The sequence below is a fragment of the Acanthochromis polyacanthus genome, chromosome 4 (genome assembly GCF_021347895.1).
Source record: "Acanthochromis polyacanthus isolate Apoly-LR-REF ecotype Palm Island chromosome 4, KAUST_Apoly_ChrSc, whole genome shotgun sequence".
In the NCBI taxonomy this organism is placed as follows: domain Eukaryota; kingdom Metazoa; phylum Chordata; class Actinopteri; family Pomacentridae; genus Acanthochromis; species Acanthochromis polyacanthus.
Genome location: NC_067116.1, coordinates 74954 through 94087, shown reverse-complemented (window position 1 = coordinate 94087; position 19134 = coordinate 74954). Strand labels below are relative to the sequence as shown.

The 19134-nt window shown below is 39.5% G+C and overlaps 3 protein-coding genes across 7 annotated transcripts in view; 2 read left to right on the top strand and 1 right to left on the bottom strand.

The window, feature by feature from the left end:
• The window catches only part of LOC127533707 (NLR family CARD domain-containing protein 3-like), a 258303-nt gene that overhangs the window by 236885 nt on the left and 2284 nt on the right, over window positions 1–19134 (top strand). The window lies entirely within an intron of this gene.
• Window positions 7163–9815, top strand: LOC110960394 (uncharacterized). Its single transcript, XM_051946882.1, has 3 exons — window positions 7163–7813; window positions 8112–8191; window positions 8537–9815. Exon 3 carries the CDS (start codon window positions 8740–8742, stop codon window positions 9676–9678), a length of 939 nt encoding a protein of 312 aa, XP_051802842.1. The 5' UTR covers window positions 7163–7813; window positions 8112–8191; window positions 8537–8739; the 3' UTR covers window positions 9679–9815.
• Window positions 9863–15767, bottom strand: LOC127533563 (uncharacterized). 5 transcript variants are annotated; one of them, XR_007941308.1, is made up of 9 exons: window positions 15368–15747; window positions 13866–14484; window positions 13245–13645; window positions 13100–13176; window positions 12849–13026; window positions 12667–12740; window positions 12017–12132; window positions 11594–11718; window positions 9863–10921 (listed from the first exon to the last, which is right to left on the bottom strand). XR_007941308.1 is itself a non-coding variant. In XM_051946875.1 (8 exons), the coding sequence occupies exons 6-8, from the start codon at window positions 12124–12126 to the stop codon at window positions 9978–9980; spliced, it is 1179 nt and encodes a 392-aa protein (XP_051802835.1). In that variant the 5' UTR covers window positions 12127–12132; window positions 12667–12740; window positions 12849–13026; window positions 13100–13645; window positions 13866–14484; window positions 15368–15767; the 3' UTR covers window positions 9863–9977. The 5 variants fall into 5 exon arrangements, 4 of the variants coding, with proteins under 4 accessions (XP_051802835.1, XP_051802836.1, XP_051802838.1 ...); XM_051946875.1 differs by having other exon boundaries at window positions 13100–13645; window positions 15368–15767; XM_051946876.1 differs by having other exon boundaries at window positions 13100–14484; window positions 15368–15767.

The following is a 19134-nucleotide window of genomic DNA, read 5'->3' as shown; positions in this document are numbered from 1 at the left end:
GCACGGCTCCCGGACAGCTGACAACCATATCACTAATCACCTACCTCTGCAATAAAGACCGGCTCAACCTTCCACTCCCTGCCAGAGTATTGAACCAGAAACCATGCAGTTCGGTTTGCTCTCTTGCCCTTTGACGTTTGCTGTTTGAGTTTCTATTTGATTTTGATCGTGTTTTCTCCTGCTTTCACGCAGCCAGCTGTCCGGGAACCCTCACTCCTGCCTGGAACCCCCACCCCTGCCTGGAACCCCTACTCCTGCCTGGAACCCCTACTCCTGCCTGGAACCCCTACTCCTGCCTGGAACCCCTACTCCTGCCTGGAACCCCTACTCCTGCCTGGAACCCCTACTCCTGCCTGGATTGCCCACTCCTGCCTGGACCCCCACTCCTGCCTGGACCCCCCCACTCCTGCCTGGACCCCCCACTCCTGCCCAGAACCCCCCGCTCCTACACCCTGGCTTTCTCCGTCCGCCATTATCACTCCCTCCAATAAACCATTTACATCTCCTCAGGTCTTGGATGTGTGGCTCTCTGCTCGGGTCCACCAACTCTGATTCGTGACAGTTATGAAGATAAGACAATACAACTTTGACATTCAGTCCAACACAGACATTATAATGAGTCTTTAAAATGTTTTTTTCTGCAAATAATTGTGAATCCATTGAGGGATGAGTCTCATGTGTTTTTAAATTCAGCATGAAGAAAACATGGATCCAATTTGTAGCAGCACATATTCAGTAGCAATACATAAAAACCTCTAAGCATACCAACCTTTGTGGTCCTACAGATACGTCCACATCACAAATTTGGCGTGATTTAACAGAAAAACATTTCAGTGTTAGATTATAAAATCTTCCCCAAATCAAATGTTCCTGATCTTGAAAACATCCAAAGTTTCTATTTTTCTGTTTTATTTCTATAGGCCTTTACAACAGCCCAAAGGGTGACCAAAGTGCATGCGCCAACAGCAGTGGCAGCAAGTCCGTGTTATTTATTTATTGTTTTGTACCATTTATCTTTTTTTACTGTGTAGGGATGAATGTGAATGTAAGTCACACACTGTGGGCTGCTGGTCACCTGAATTTCCCCTCTGAGGATTAATAAAGTATCTCTATCTTTGTAAGTGTTTCGCAGTAAAAAACAAGAAAATAACTTTAAAAAAAACCAAGCAAACAGTAACTTAACACAGTATCTTAAAACAGGACACACAATCACACTCACAGCTATGGACAAATTTAGGATGATCAATTAACTGCAGCACATTTTTGAAAGTTCATGGAATGACAACGAAAGACTGTTCTTTCTTGTGGAAAATATGGATCCATATACACACCTAAATTAAATTTCACGGGCCCCAATATCACTCTTTTTTGAATGATTTTCCATGTTCTAGGGCCAAAATTCAAATATATGATCTATGTTACAGTAATTTGATCCTTTGCTCTGAATCACTGGAAGACTTTGAGTTACCTTGATCCTTTTGTACTGTTTTAATTGGTTCCTTCAGCTACAAGCAATCAAATATTGGAATATAACTTGTATCCTGGAACCTCTTCAGTTTAATATATACATGCATCTGCCTGGTGATGTTGTCAGGAAACCCTTCTATGCAGACGACACACAGTTGTACACGTTACTCCCCACCAGTGACCTTAAGTGAGAGAGTGAATAAGATCATCAGCAGAGACAAACACTCTGTTAGTCAGAGCTGTGAGAGGAAGGAGGAAAGGATGAAGGGAGGAGCTAAACTGGGACTCAAGTACAGAAAAGACACAAACTTTCACAGTGGAGTTTGATCCAAGAACAGACAGATTGTCTTCATCTTCAAGATGCTGTCAGTGAACTTCAGTCTGTTTGTCACTTTGTTTGTGCTCACAATAAGAGGTAGGTGACATATTTAACATGAACAGAGTTTCACTGAGAAAAACTAGTAGAGCACAAAGTTCCATTTATTCGACATGGAATGAAACTCTTAACAGCTGCTGACTGATCTCCTTTAGTCAGTCATCTTCGTTGATTCATGTCTTTCTCTGCATGTTGTGTTCTTCTCCAGAGTGTAAAGGAGAAGACAAAGTGATGCAGCCATCAGGAGATGTCATTGCTGCTGAAGGAGACACAGTTACACTGGATTGTAGTTTTCAGAGCAGTACCACAACTAATATTTTGTTCTGGTACAAACAAGATGTAAATGGCTTTCCAGTGTACATTTTAAAACGTGGTGCTTATGGTGATGTTAATGCTCCAGAGTTCGAGAAAGACAGATTTGATGCTCAAGTCGACAACAACAAAGTTCCTCTGAAGATCCAGAAGCTTCATCTGTCAGACTCTGCTGTGTACTACTGTGCTCTGCAGCCCACAGTGACAGGAAACAGTAAAACTCTGTACAAAAACCTTTGGAGCAAAGACAACAGAAAACTCAACAACATCCACTAGAGGGAGACACACTCTGTTACACTTTGTGGTTTGACAGGATATCATCTGGGTTTTCTGTCCAGCTCAGAATAAACCACAGGAAGTAAACTGTACCAGTAAAATCAATCATGTCTTCCTCAGTGTTTGCTGCCTCATTTAACTTTTAAGCTTAAATTTGATGCATAATTGCTACATCATCACTTTTTAAATCATGCTTTTATTGTATCTTCACTCATTTTGATGAAATAGATGCTTATACTTTTATATCTAAACCTTTTCCACAGTAGAAATGAAACTCACTTTAACATTACTGCAAACTCACACGAACAAGCTGGAGATGGAACAGTTAAAGCATCCATCAGGAGGGAATCAGTCAAAGGGGGTAATACAGGACCCTCCTCAGCATCTGCTGTCAGGAGGTGTTTGGTCTGTTTGGGGCTGAAATAGCATTTAGGTCATACTACTTATGATACTAATATATTCAGTAATGTTTCAGAATTCATTTCAGAGTCACAATAAGAACATCAGTGTCTTGTTCTAAAACATTATTGAAAGTGTTGTTATTATCATTAATGTTTGAGAAGAAGACATTGATGTTCTCATTGTGAGATCCTCTGGGAATGATTTCCACAGTTCAAGGGCTTGAACAGTGGAGCTGCAAGTAGAGATTCAGTGTTTATTAATCTGCCAGTAATATGAAGCCTATAAAATATGAGAAAATGGAGAACAACATTAATCAGTGCTTCCTGAAGTCCCAGACATCAAATGTCTTGTTTCATCCACAGCATAAAGGTGCTCAGTTTACTGTCACAGAGGAGGAAAGAAACCAGAAAATTCTCACATAAAGGAAACTGCACTCAGAGAATTCTGACATTTTTTGTTCAAAATATTCCACTGATCAATCGATCATCAAAACTGTGAGCTAATAATTTAATAGTTGACAATCAGTGACAGATGAATCATTGCTGCTCTAATCAACAGCAAAAGATCACATTGTGTCACAAGTATGGATGACAAATTCATTGATTTCAATTTGAAATTTGAAAAAATGCAGTTAGCAAAACACAAGAGCTGTCACAAAATCCACCATTAATTTTTGTCCTCAAATCATTCAGTTCTGGTCACATGGAGAGATTCAGGGACAGTCAGAAGGTTTCTGCTTGATGATCTTAAACAGCCAACAGGTTCATAAGGAGTGAAAACACAACCAGTGAGTTACTGTCTGGCTGTGTAAGGCCTTAAAAACTCACAATAAAATCTTCAAATCAATTCTAAACCAGCTTGTTCAGTGAAGGTCAGTAGAATTCACAGTGATGTGATTATTTCTACTGGAACAAGTTCAAACTGAGCAGCAGGATTCTGGATAACATGAAGCCTGTAAATGTTTCCTTCACTGATGTCACAGGAAACTATTGAACATTCTATGGCACTGAGGTGGCGTCTGTTATCTTCTATGCAGTGGTCTGCTGGGGAGCACTGAAAGGGACAGAAAGAGACTGAACAGACTGGTCATAAGGACCGGTTCTGTCCTGGACTGCTCTCTGGACTCCATAGAGGAGGTGGGTGAGAGGAGGATGTTGGCAAAGTTCACATCTGTCATGGACAATCCCTCTCACCCACTGCATGTGACTGCTGGGTCTTTAAACAGCTCCTTCAGCAGCAGACTAAGATATTCATCCTGCAAGAAGGAGCGCTATCACAGGTCATTCATATCATCTGCTGTAAGACTTCACAACATCAGCATCACTGGCTGATGTTCATATCAACCAGACTATAACATATCTCCATCTCAAACCATGATAAAATCTGCACAACTATTTTTTGCACTGCTTGCATCTTGCATTTCTAAAATGACATTTATTCCACAAGCCATTTAATGTTGCTGTCACTTATAGTGTATTTATACTGTGCTTATTCATTTTCATTTTTCATCCTTGTATATATTGTTCATATTATCGTTATTATTATTATATTTATGCAAATGTTTAGTGTTGCTGTGAAACATGTTGCTGCTGTAACCATGGAAACTTCCCCTGGAGTGGGGAGCAATAAAGGATTATCTTATCAGTCAAATTTTGTGTGTAATGAAGTCATGAATGAATTTTCTGAATCTAAAAAGAAATATCTGACCTCAGAGATCAGCCTCAGCTGAATGAAACACGACTGTACAAACTTTGTTATCTGAGCATCAAGAACTGGAGGCTTTGGTATTTATATTTAATTCTTAGCCATCATAAAAATGGGACAAACATTTACATTACTGCAAACAGAAGATATAAACTTTAATTTGGCCCACAGATAGTCAGAGACTACTTCCAGTCCTGGATTCAGTGTTTTGTTAAATGTTTTTAAGACTTCAGATGGATTTATAACACCAATGGAGATAATTCTGTCATTATTTATTTTAAAATAACAGTACCGTTATTCACATAGCCATTTATACAACAAAGATTCAAAGACAGTGGATAAAACCAACATCATGTGTGAACAGGAGGGATTTCATTTCCACAGCTTCAGAGTGAGAACAGGAAGGCTGGAACTTGACATTATTTTCACAGTTGCTTCATCTGATGTTACATTGTGGATGTCCTGATTACTTGCCTGATGGAAAAAATATCAGAAAATGGTGAAAAAATGTCCATCAGCCTCTTCTAAAATTCCAGATAACCTCCTCAAATGTCTTAATTTGTCCACAACCCAAAACTATTCAGTTTTCTGTCATAAAAGATCAAAAAATATATTAAAAATATCTTCATTTTTCACAAGCTGCAATTTCCAATTAAAAAATATTATTTTCTTAATAAATTGATTATCATTAGAATTGGTGATAATTTCAATAGTTAACAATCAATTAATGCATTATTATTTGAGGAGCAAATCAGAATGTCTGCAGTTTAGGAAGTGTGATGATTGGCTGTTAGTAAATAAGTATAAAGCTGTTGATCTTTCAGAGGCTGTTTATGTCCATTGATGAATGTTTACAACACAGTTTAAGCTGCACAGTATGGTTCAACTGAAATGAAATCAGTGTAATTAATAATCACACAGAGTTTAAACTGGGTCTCAGTGGTTTTACAAAATCAGTGTTTTCTTTGAGTGACTGTAAAACCTTTAATTGTGTCTCATATGGTGAAACTCCATCATATTTTCAACAAACAAGTGAACACTGACTTCAAACAGGATCTATCAGAACACTCACCATCAGATATTTGATTCAAATCATTCAGTCTTGGACACAAGGTGAAACTAATAACTAATATTCAGCAATGTGATTGAAAAGCAAAGCCACAGAAAATCTGACAGGATACCAGAGTGTGTCAGAGCTCCCTTCCCACCCCCTGTCCTCCCCATCTGGCATCCAAACACCCTATCCTATCTGTCTTCCTCTGTCTGCTTTGCTCTGTTGCTCTGCTCTCCCTCTCTCTCCCTTCTCTCTCCCCAGCGCTGCCCCTGAGTGGAGTGCGGCTCTCAGCTGTCTCCACTCAGGTGATCAGCCTCCCCATGAGACCCGGAAAGCTGAAACTCATCGCCAAGATTACACCTGCTGCAATAAAGACCGGCTGAACCTTCCACACCCTGCCAGATCGTCGAACTTGTCTTACCAGTCAGTACTTTCTAGCCGCTCCAAAGGTACGTTGCAAAATGGGAGGTTTTAACGTCTCTGTATCTCTGCTCTGCCCAGACTCCAGCTGTCCAGGCTCTCACCTGCCCTGTCTCCTTGGAACACCCTCAGAAACCATCCAGCTCACTTCTTTTTCCCCTGGACTCCCGGCTCCAATTGTCCTGCGTCTGTCTCCCTGCTGGCTTCCCTTTTTTGACTGTCAGGGATTCACCCACCTCCCTTACTCATTCCCCACAATAAAACCGTTTCATTCTACCCAGCCCTAGTCGTGTGACTCCCTGCTCGGGTCCAGACTCCTAGAGGTGTGACAGAGTGTTTGTGTTTAAAGTTGTAAAATATCTTCAGGTGTGGTTTTGGTGTTGAGAACATCCAGATATGAGAGGAGGAACATGTTGAGGGAGGAGCAACTCTGTCAAAGAGCAGAACAGAAAAGGACTCCCACTGTCACATACATTCAGTCTGTAAACCAAACATAACAGTGTGTGGAAGATGCTGTCACTGCATTACTGTGTCATGTTTCCTTTGTTTGTGATCACACTGAAAGGTAGGTTAAAGCAGGAAGAAGAAATGTCTTTAGATGATCTGATTGTATGAAATCAAAGGAACAGATTTATAGCAAACAATAAATAACATGGTCTTTAACAACACTGATCTCTTCATTTAGGTGTCAACTGTCAACAACTGACTGCAGTGAAGAATGAAGAGTCCAGTTTAGAAGGCAGCACTGTGACTCTGACCTACAAATACTCCCAAGCTGCTGCTATTGATGACAATTTCTTCTGGTATCAACAACATCCAGGGAAATCTCCAGAATTCCTCTTGTATCACTATGGAACACAACATGAAACAAAAGGCAGACTGTCTGCTGCTGTGAGTGCTGATAAAAACTATATCACTATGAAGATTTCCTCTGCTGCAGTGACAGACTCTGCTGTGTACTACTGTGCTGTGAGGCCCACAGTGACAGGAAACAGTAAAACTCTGTACAAAAACCTTTGGAGCAAAGACAACAGAAAACTCCACAACATCCACTAGAGGGAGACACACTCTGTTAAAGCTCTGATTTGTGACTTGTTGGACTGATGACAAAGAAAACAGAGAAATGAATCAGTAAAGATCAGAGACAGAGCTAGTCTGGGAATACCCAGACTGCCTGTGCACTCATTGTCATTTCGTTTACTAGGCAGTCTGGCGACCTGGGGTTGAATTTGTCCCTGAGTCAGGGATCCAATCACAGGACGGGGAGGGACAGTTAGACGATGACGCACACTAAGCGACTACGCGCAATGCATGATGGGTTGTTCATAACAAAAAAAGATGGCGGCGGCTGCGTTCGACCAAGCATTGGACAGAGTTCTGAATAGTTTAGAAAGACCGTTTATTTTAAAACAAGAACAGCGTTTGGCCTTAGAAGCTTTTGTCAACAAAAAGAAAGATGTATTAGCTTTACTGCCCACGGGATTTGGCAAGAGTCTAATTTACCAGTTAGCTCCGTTAGTTGCGAAGGAAATCGGATCTATCAAGACCCCTGTTGTTGTGGTAGTGTCGCCATTGATTGCCTTGATAGAGGATCAGATAAAGGAAGCAGCCGACCTCGGGATTTCTGCGACTCAGTTGGGCCTCGGGGAAGAAAAAGACATAAAGAGTTGCCGGTACCAGGTGGTGTTTGGCAGCCCCGAGGCATGGCTAAGCGCCAAGTGGGAGAACATGCTATCCACCGAAGCATACAAGACCAACCTTATAGGCATCGTCGTGGATGAAGTCCATCTTACATACAAGTGGTAAGTGTTATTAATATAAACTAATTAGTGTCAGAAGGGGAGCGTGTGTATGTAGAAAGATGAGGTGTGTTTAATACTTATATCGTTATACCTGTACCTACTGTGGCAGAGATAGCGTTTTACTTTTCACTTTAAATCTACTGTCTAAACTTCTGCTGAGCACATCCAAACCACTTATTTAAAGTAGTTGAAGCTCCAGTCAGAATTGTGACAAAATGTGAAATACACACGCCAAATACTTCCTTAGGACATATTGAACATTTCTAAGCTATACCTGTGTTTTTCTCTTTTCAAACAGGGGGAATGCGGGGAGAGGACAAAAGGCCTTCAGAGAAAGCTTTGCAAGGTTGGGGGAACTTCGAGCAATCGTCAAACCAGGTTGGTAATCTGTAACACTATCTACCTGTGATTTTGTACTACAGATGAAAGTCTGATGACTTAATCTCTAGATATACATATATATATACTCTAAATATACAGGTTTTAACCTTTCAATGATGTATCACATTAAAAACCATGTCTTATAGTAAGACATTACAATATATATAGCAGTGATTAAGTATTGTCTTCTATTTATTTTAAAGTAGCTCTTTTCAAAGTACTGCTTAAATATCATACTATGTATACACTGTAATTAAATATTGCAAAAATGTGGTGATCTGCCTGCCCTGAAAATTATTTCAGTGTTATTGAGGTATTGAATGTGTGTATGTTTTTCTTCAGGAACACCTGTATTGGCTTTGACTGCATCAGCTGATTTGCACTCAAGAGACATTGTGAGAAGACGGCTACACTTCCAGAATGCAGTCAACATTATTGTTAGCCCCAACAGACCCAACATTAGACTTGCTGTAAGGCGGCTTGTGACAGACTCTCTAGACTGCTTCGACTGACTGGTGAAGAACTTGAAAGAGAGAAGACTGGATATGTTACCAGTCATTATATACTGCCGTACAATAAACACTGTGACAAGAGTATTCCTCCACCTGAAGTCTGAACTTGGGGACAGTGCCTGGGTAGGCGAAGAGAAAAAAGGTGACAATCTCCTTATTGGGATGTTTCACAGCCACACTCTACCTGTAAACAAGAGTAGGGTACTGTCTTCAATTAACGGAGAAGGGAACTGCAGAGTGGCTGTGGCAACTACAGCACTTGGAGTTGGCCTAAATTTCCCCAAGGTCTCCCATGTGATCATGTATGGCTTACCAGAGGACCCAGAGGCCATTCTCCAGCAGGTTGGAAGAGCAGGCAGAGATGGCTCTCCTGCTCATGCTGTTCTTTACGCAAACAAACAGGTTGCCAACACTGACAATGCAGCAAAGACGGTTCTTCAAGAAAGCCTAAATGGGTGTTTTAGGAAGGCCCTATATTCACATTTTGAGGAAGAGGTATCTAGTATTAAGCCGGGACATTCTTGCTGTACTTTTTGCCATACAGTATGCAAATGTAACTCTGACTGTTGCTCTGTAGCTACACCCAGTTTTGAAATGTCAAAAAAGAATCTATCACCTGTCAGATGCAGAAAAGTCACATTGCATGAACAGGGACAGGTCAAAGAGCTGTTGGAGAAGTATAGGGACAGTCTAATTCCACCAGATGAACACCTGTACACAAATGTCTCACTCTGCACTGGTTTCAGCAATGTGCTAATTGAAACAGTTATTGAAAGCCTTCCTGAAATATTTAACATAACTGACATTATGAGCAATCTTCCTGTATTTGACATAAAACATGGCCAGGAAATTCTCCGGATCGTTCACAAAGTGTTTAAAGACTTTGATTTGTGTGACTTCCCAGACACTTGTGAAGAACTGTATTTGCCACCTGATATAGACTTCACCGGATACTTTGATTTTTCAGGATGAGGATGAAGACACTACCAAGTCATTAAGCAGCATTGCATCAGGCTTGTCTTTGCTCCCCCTCTCAGATTAATTTCTGAACTAATGTAAATAACTGTTGTCCATGTCACCTTGAATAAAAATTCTATTGTTAAACTCAATATATGCTTTATTGTGTCACTTGAAAACTCAAATAACCAAATCAAGGTTTGAAGGAAAAAATAGTTTTAATAAAATGTTAATAATTTTAAAACAGAAATCGCTTGTTTAAATATATAGCTATTTACAATGCCAACAATAATGATTGAAATGTCTCAAAAGCTTTACAAAGGGACACTACGCCATTCACTGAGCTTGCTCATCATCCACTTCCAAAGTGCCTTTGGATCCAGTTTTGACAGTAGGTTTCTTTGGAAACCAGGGAAGGCAGCATAGACACGACCTGCTTTTTGTTTAAAAAGCTCTGCCTCTTGCAGTGTGTCTACCAAGGTGAGGATGTCTTTGGTCATGTCCACATGATGAGCACCAGTTTGCCTCGATATTCCCATTTCCAAATCGGTGCCGGCCATCATTTCTTTGAAGACAGCAATGGACCTGCTTATTCTGGCTGCTGAAGTCTCATTTAGGTTAGGCCCAAGGCCCTTCAGGAAAGATTTCAAAAATCCATTTAAGTGCTCCAGATGCAAATCTAGTGGAATGTTTCGTCCCTTGCCTCCCCTGGTGCTCCAGAATCTGTTCCACATGAGACTGTGAGCAACCTGTGGAGACAACGTGGCATTCAGTTGTACAGTAAGCATGAACGTACTGTAAGCATAGCTTGTATGTCCATATGCTTTGTAAAACAACAGAGCAACTGTGTAGAGACGCATCAGCCTTTCGCCGTCTCCTTCCTTTACTGCATCCATAAAGTCCAAAAGAATGAAGCTGAAACCCAATCTGGCAACAGTGTGTTCATACTTGTGATCGCGATCTGAGCTGATGGCTGGGGTGGTGTCAGTTGGAATAACCAGGTTGTGCATTTTCTGTTCATGGGTTAGTCTGCTTTTGTAATATGTGAATGTGCGTGAACAACCCTCCATTCGACATGGGAACTGATTCTTTAGAACCGGTGTTGCAGATGCTTTTCTAGCAGACTCTGCAGCTTCTGTGATGCCAGGAAGAAGAACATATTTGTCCACAATTTCAGCTGTTAATTTGTTGAACCATGATCTTCTTGCTTCTGGAGAGGCCTCCTTGATGTGCTGTGGTATGAGGGACTCAGGACAATCTAACAGGATAAACAAAGTATAGAAAATATCCTGATTTTATTTACATAATGGCATTCAAGATAAACTTGTAAATTAAACATTGATTCCACACAGATATATTTCAAATAATAGTTTAATCATCTAAATTGGAAAAAAATGAAAACTATTTTAAAAAATAGGCATGTCCAATAATTAGAATATTACTAAATGCAATATATATATATATATATAATTATTTTTTTAAAGGACTGACAAGTAAAACTTGTGAACAAGAACAATATGATCATGTACAACATATATACTTAGTGCTGTAAGAGCTCATTTTTTTATGTTCATATAGTGGGTCAACATTTCTAAATATCCTACTTTTTATTGGTAAATTTCAAAGCAATGTTCTATCTTTTTTAACAGACTGAATTATGATTTTACTTACTTGTTGGTTAAAATCATTAAAATTAAATAAATAACAAATATATTTGTGTTGAATGAATGCATACTTTATACATGTTTCATTTTGCTTTCAATGACATAAAATAACTTTTTGTTGACATTCTAATTATATGACCAGGTAATCAGGAGTATTCCAAACCAATGCTAACATGTTTGTACTAATGTGGGACATAGTTTTGTCATGCATCACTGAAAAAATAATGGATGAACATCCGCTTAATTTCTGGTAATTGCAGATTTACCTGTGACATGAAGAAAACCAAGATGCTCAATCACAGCTGCTAGGAATAGGGCTGTTGTGTCCTTGATCACAAAGTCCCTGTAAGCATTGAATGCTGAATGAGGTCCACTCTTGGCAGCGCTGCACCTGGGATGACATACTATGTCACATACTAGGTCACATATATCAATGTCTTGTGTTTCTTTCTGCAGTTGAAGAACATTCTTTGTAAGGGAAACTTCTCATTCATTTTCTCACTGCGCAACAGTTAATTTTCTCTGTTGCCCATCTGCACCTTATGTCAGTGCACTCAGTCACTCAATGCACTCACTCCCTTACTGCACTCGACTCTCACATTCTCAAACTAAATATCATAACATTACTTATAATGTAAGTAAGCAAGCAAACATCACATTCATACAATTCATAGTTGAAAACACAATACCCTGCCAATGTCACAACCAACATCCCCGGGAACAGCAGAGCTGAATTCATGATGTCTGCATTTCCCATCCCAGAACAAAGAACAGCCATGTTCACAGTTGATTGAGTCATCAGAAACTGTGGGAAGCATTAAAGACTGTTAATACACAAAAAATTTAAAGTTTCAAATGTTTGTATGTAATTGTCGATGTGTAAGTGATCACAATAATAAGGAAGCAATGTGGTGTAGTTATGAGTTTAAAAATACTTCAATACTGAGCTTAAGTATTATTTTAGACACATTCTACAATCATAACTTACACATTAAGTTCATAATATTCCCAGAGTAAAATGCACACTATTGCAGAGTACTTCCTCATTACAACAACACAGTAGACCTTGCATCTTCTGGTTTAAGTTTTTAAACTGATGTTTCTTGAGTTGACCTTATGTTACCTCATATTTTTCATCTCATATTTGTGATGTCTACTTTTAAAAAAAAAAGTGGCCAAGGTACATGGATGTGATGTGATATTTTGAATTACTTTTCCTGCTTTTAAAATTCTAGAAAAATACATTACAATGAACATTTACTTAATTTACTTTTCAGTTGGTGATTTTAACTTTTCCCAGAAGTACTTTATACAGCATTGCCAACGTCTGTAGTCTTACCTCAACTTGGTCATGTTCGCAAATAGTGTGCCATGGTCTGTGGTGGACTCTTTGAAAAAGATCTTGTGATGGATCTACAAAGTCAACATGCAACACATATGTGTAGTTATATGGACTGTTACTTGTGTTTGTCTTTAAATATAATTTCAATTAACCAAATAGTTTATGATATGGTCGTTCACCTCAAACAGAACTCTGATAGCATGCCAGTCCTCAAATTTAAAATGCATTCCCTCCATTCTTTCCTCCTTAGTATCTGCGTCTGAAAATCCCCACTGCACATTGCGACAGTTAGCCTCTGTGAGACGGTCCCCTCCAATTAGTAAGTGTTGCACACAATCAGCGTCTTTGAGCATGTGCCTGGTGGATAGATGGACAGATTAATAGATACATATACAATACAGATCGGATCTTAATTTACTTTTTTACTTACTCTTGCTGAATTTCTCTCAAGACTTCCACTAAGTCACCTCTCTGGTTCTCATTTTTAAAAAAGAGGCCTAAGGGGAACTTTAGAGAGGAAAGAGTACATCAGAGATGTATGCAGTGTTGAAAAAATACAATATGTTCCAACTTACATCAGTTGATCTTGCTGACATTTCACTGGAATACTGATGAGGAATGTGATTAACCACTGACTCTCCAAAGCTTTCGAATACTGACATGTACTTTGTCAGCATTCTAGTGGCAAGAACAATAAATTCCCTGCGCATTAAAGCCTGAGTGCTCCGCTGAGGAAGTGAGGATTTCAGATTGTACTGTTGAATGTCTGTTGTTGGTTTGATGTTAGAGAAGTGATGTGTAGGTACACGGTCTTTGACTGCAAGATGGTGTATCCAGTGTATACTCTTGTTGGTGTTGTTGATGGACTGGCTGTGAGTGTGTACAAAAAAATCCAGGTTGTCCATAATTATTTGGTATGATGGTGGGCAGGTCACAGGACTCTCTTCATGTCTGGGGGCTGTTGTGAGGTTTTCATCTGTTTAAAAGCATAATTGGTATTAAAGAACATTAGATTAACACATGTACATATTGATAAACATATACAAATACACCTATTCTGGAATTTCATTCAAGATAGTTAAAATGACTATCAGACTCTCTATCCATGCACAACACATGTATTTATAAATTAGTAATGGAGCAAAATATAACTGACAAGGTAAATGTGTTTCATGTGGGGTACAGTTCTCCCTCACCTGTGAGATGAAAGTCCTCAAGGCTTTCTGATCCCTCTGACAGTTCAGTGTCTGTAGCTTTCAAGCCACTTTTAAATTCTACAAAATCAGCCCCACAGCCAAGTGCCAACTCGTGTTGCTTTTTAACTGCTTTCCTATGGGATGTGGTGATCGACAATTTTGAGAGGCGATTGAAGACAGACTTTTTTGCTCCGCCATACTGGAGAACTGTGTTGATCCAATACGATAATGCTGCTAGCTGCGGTTTTCTGCCTCTTATTGCAATGGCTGCAGCAGTACAGCTAGCTAAGTCGTTGTTGTTTGTGACACAGTTGAAAAATGAAAGTAGAAAGGGAGCAAGCCGATGGAGGTCATCTCTTAAACATTTGAAGGAGAATGACTTGAGGTCTGCCGGTTTAGACTTCCACAGAATGAAGTCATACTTGCGAGAGCACAGTACATCGCATTCTTTTCTTATTAACTTGATGACTTCATCTTTGATTTCGTCTTGCAGGTGACGATGCTTCAGTGCATGACTGGCAGCCTCTTTCCATCTCTTCAGAGCTATGGATTTAATTATGGGATCTTCCTCAGGATGGCACTCCCTCGTCAGTGTTTGAGTTGGATAATTGATAGAAACCTGAAAGAAATATTCTTAGTTATACACAAAGTATACACTTAGTGTCATCATACACATTAGTGTTATGGTTGAAGTGCTTTTGTCATTTTAGAAATGGTTGTCATCAAGCTATGTTTTTTTATGATTGGGGAGATTAACAGTAGTTTCTAATTGACTCTTTTGATCAGTGCATATTACAAAAAGCATGCGCAGAGAGTGTAGGCATAGTTCAGGGACTCAATCCTTTTGCCAGCCTATAGATGATAAATATTGTTTATTATAAGTGGTCCGTTTATCACAACTCAAGTCACAGTAATAATATTAAGAGCGTGCTCTAGGTCAACTTATCAAATAACAATATAATTACAAGGGCTACTTTAACAAAGTCAAAGTATTAGTGAGCAATTCTTGTTTGCTGTCAAAAACAAACACTTCTGGGATTGGTTACATTTTAATTGTATTGAATATTTTAAACCTCAATTAGGTTTTAGTGCACTTAAATAGGCATGATATTGATAATGCATTGTCTTGAAGAAATTGACTATTTATATCATTGAATAAATAAACGTAATGTATTAATAAACACGTGTACTTTATGGCCCAACCAGGTTTGGGATGGATTGTTGACATTATGGTCAAATAAAAGAGTGAAGCGCTGGAATCTACCGCAACAGACAACTGTGGGGGTGGATTCAAATGTCCTCCCCTCTCCAGATTGTCTCAGACAACAATATAAACTGCAAATCGTTATCTTTGTTATTTCTTATTGGCATATAAGTCAAGTAAAGTGACTTAAACAACTGCTAACGTTACATTGTTCATCGTGAGATTGTAGCGCGGTTAAGTTAATGTACTTAACATGCATCTAATCAAAGACACGAGAACAATTGAGAAGAAGCGTTACCTTTGTTGTCGTGTTTCCGAAGGAACAAGCTAGTGGACTCGGTGGGTTTGGGCAGGTCTTTTTCAAAGTCCTCGGTGTCTTGGACGGGGTGGGTTCACGTTGTCTTTTCGATACGCTGCTTAACCGGACGTTCTCTTCCCATTGCCTGAATAAAGGAAAGTCTTTTTCAAGCCGACCGAGTGTGGAGGTGCAGCGCTGGCAGCATCTGTTTGACTGCTCCGGCTCCGGGGTGACTATCAGGTCCATCATCGCTAACCTATCTGATATGGTCGGCGTTGTTTTTGACACAAACATATCTGTGGAGTGTGCATAAACACGGGGTCCACTTTCCCTCATGTTTACTTTACATAAACGGCAAGAATCGTCCGGCGACATGGCGAAAGAAGCAAACACATGAGCAAACACAGCAATGATTCTTTTTCGTGGTGCTGCCGTCGCTCTGCATTTACGTCAGCGGCTAGCAGTGACACGATTGGCTGTGAGCTTCAACTGCCCCAGACTGACTGACATATGCAGCGCCCAATCAACGGCTGTGGAAAATTTTAAACTGCTCCACCCCTACAAGAAAATGAATAGCAGGTACCCAGCCTGTATCTCACTTGAGATTCAGGCTGGTGGTAGCCAGCCTAGCATTCTGGTGTATTTTAAGAGCATTTTGTTAAAATCTTATTATAGAGGGATAATAAAAAAAACAACACTGAGCTAAAATAAAGGCAAAAAAATCCAAAAAAACTGCAACAGCAGGCAGTATTGAAAATGGTTCTTCATGTAAAATATGGATGAAAGTTCTGTGGCTGGATGAGCAGAACACATTTCAGCATTTTCCATAAATATGTGCAGAACTGAAATAACTCCAGCAACCACTTGTAACATTTGTCTTGGAGGATTCTAATGCACAACAGCTTCAATTTGACCACATCAGCAACTAAACAATAAAAAGTGCTTAAGCAAAAGCTAAACATCTTTATAACTTAAATTATCTATTCACTGAACAGAATTACAATCAGACACTAAACTCTGTCTCACAGGAGCAGGGTGACATGGACTAAACCCAGGACTAAATGAATGAATAACTTATTAACGAGGCTCAACAATAAATAACAAAGACTGTAAATTCAGAATAAATGGCACAATTGCAAACAGGAACAGGAAAGGAACAGGGAAAAATGAATTTTTGTGAGCCATGTTGTACTCCCTGATGGCCTTTTTTGAAGCCTTGATGATCTCTGGGGTGGGTTCCCATTTATTGCATGGCTCCAAACCAGTCATTTTAATAATCATAATAGAGGAGAGTGTTCCCTCTAGAGCCACAGTGTTTCTGGTCTTAGTCTTCTTCAGTCCAACCAGTGAAAACAGAGTTATATTAGGCCCAAACTAGCAAAAATATTTATTTATTTATGTCGTATATTTGGCTTATATATCTCTCTCTTGGCTATCTCCACTTTCCAATCATTACTCTCCTAAACAAAAGCTCAAGTTAAATAAGTCTTATATGGTGCACCTGGACTGAAATGTTTCATATTTCATATTCATATCAAGTTCCATAAAAATCAAAGACTGTCTGCATCACAAATGACTCTCTCCTGTAAAATCCTTCAGACTCACCTTTCCAGTAGAGGTTTCTCCTCTCTCACTCTCTCTGCTCCTCTGCCCTGACTCCTACAGGTCAATAAGGGAGGTGGAGTGATTATTATTATTATTATTATCATTATTATTATCATCATTATTATTATTATTATTATTATTATTATTATTATTATTATTATTATTATTATTATCACCATTATTCACATAATCATACGTGAATGAGCTCAGCTCCTGTTTCACTGTGTGTATCTGATGCTGGAGCTGATGCTCCAGAAGGAAGTCACCCCAAACATAGTATATGGTTAAAAAAAAACAGTGCACACCTAACTCTATGAACAACCAGAACCTTCACAGTGCATTCAGACTAACTAGCTAGCTAAGTAGCAGCGTTCTTTTAGAGCTGAAATCTAACTTTTGACCGCAGAACAACAAAGGTAAGATGTGCACAGAGATACAGCAGCGTCTCACACTGCCTCCTTTACAGGGACTCTCTCCTACAGAGTGAACAAGCCAGGTTTTTATTAGTCAAACAGGGAGCATTTGGTTCATTAATTACATGGGACTTTCTGCTGTTAGCTGGGGGGCTGGAGCTAACTTATTGTTACTATCAGCAGTGATGAATACTTACTCTCCTGAAAATATTTCGCATATCCATTCATGTTCACGTTCTCCTCATGCTGGGCTCGTCAGTTCTGTGCGCTCGTTGTGCTGCAGGTACCGAGAGCAGCCTAGGTTGCAGGGAAAACGTGGACTGGATTTCAGTGATGTGGGCGTGTTCCATATGAACAAGTGAATGGACTGGATAACGACGCACTGAGTCGGACTCTCGACCTTCCACTATGAAGTGAAGAGAAACTAAGATTTATGATCCTATCTAAGTTACAAATGACTGGTTATGTGATTATGTATTTAAACTCATATTCTGGTCAAATTATATGGAACTTTTTGGCACTTTTTTGTAAAAAACAAACAAACAAACAAACTTTTTTTTAAAATAAATGAACATAAAATTATTTGGGGGCTGAAGCCCCCCTAAATAGGCCTAATGACGCCACTGAGGTCACACTTGTTTTTCGTCTCCCGTCCTGCAGCTGGGTGGAAGCAAAGCCCAGGCTGTGCTCTGCTGGTTTTGCTGCATGTATGCATATAAAATCATCTTTTTCATCTTGTCTGTTACAGTATACGCTTTCCATTGTTACAAACAAAAGTTTGAGTTCCAGGAGGTTAGTTTTCAAAAAAGGTTCACACATAGAAGAAACTGCTTTCTCCAAATGCTTTTGTGTTGCCACATACTATTCATTTGAAGAGAAGGACACATTTTGAACTCAGTTTTTCTTTCTATTGTCACACTGCTTTCAGATGGACATGCTTTGATACGGAAGTGGTGGTGTCTTCTTCTCATGGAGCGTTTCCAAACAGAGGGGTACGACAGCCTGAAACAAAGCGTGGATATAATTTTAGTTGCAACTTAGGGGTTCACTTCCACTTCTACAAAGTGGATCACACACTATCAGTGCATGTCACTAGAGCATCTGGTAACTACATTAAGTTCATCAGACTGTGGATGGCAGTCTTTGTCCAGAGTATTTGTGCATGTCATTTTTTTCATCACTGTGTTGTCTTTTTTCCCCATTATTTATCTTGGATGAATTTTGTCGTTCTGGACTAATGAAGCCAGAAGCCTGCTCCAAGGAACCCTGAAGCCCGTTTACAGAGTGCCAAGGCGGGGTGCTGTCACTGAGGAAGTTCTTCTCCATATACAGGCTGAGACTGAGTGCACTGCAAAGGAAGCAAGACTGGTGGACTTCATCATCCAGTCACAGGGAGCTGAGCAGCATTTGGTGGTACTTGGAAAATGTTCCTGTTTTCTCATCATTGCAGACTGACTCAGAAAAGATTCACTTAGGGCCTTTGTTAGTAATATCAGTGGACAGAACATTTTTTGGCTGCGTTTTGAAAGAATTCCTGAGTTCCAGAAATTCATTGTTTCTGTACTTTGGGTTGCCCTCAGGATGTACTTTGGCAAATGCTCTACCTGGATTCATCAGGACTCGTTTTTTTTTTTTTTTTTAATTTACACAATGCACTAAAATGTTTTTTAACTGTTTACTAACAAAGTAGTTGCCACCTTCGTTAAAGTGTACCAATGTCTGTGAATGTATCCTCTTTAAGTGTTACCA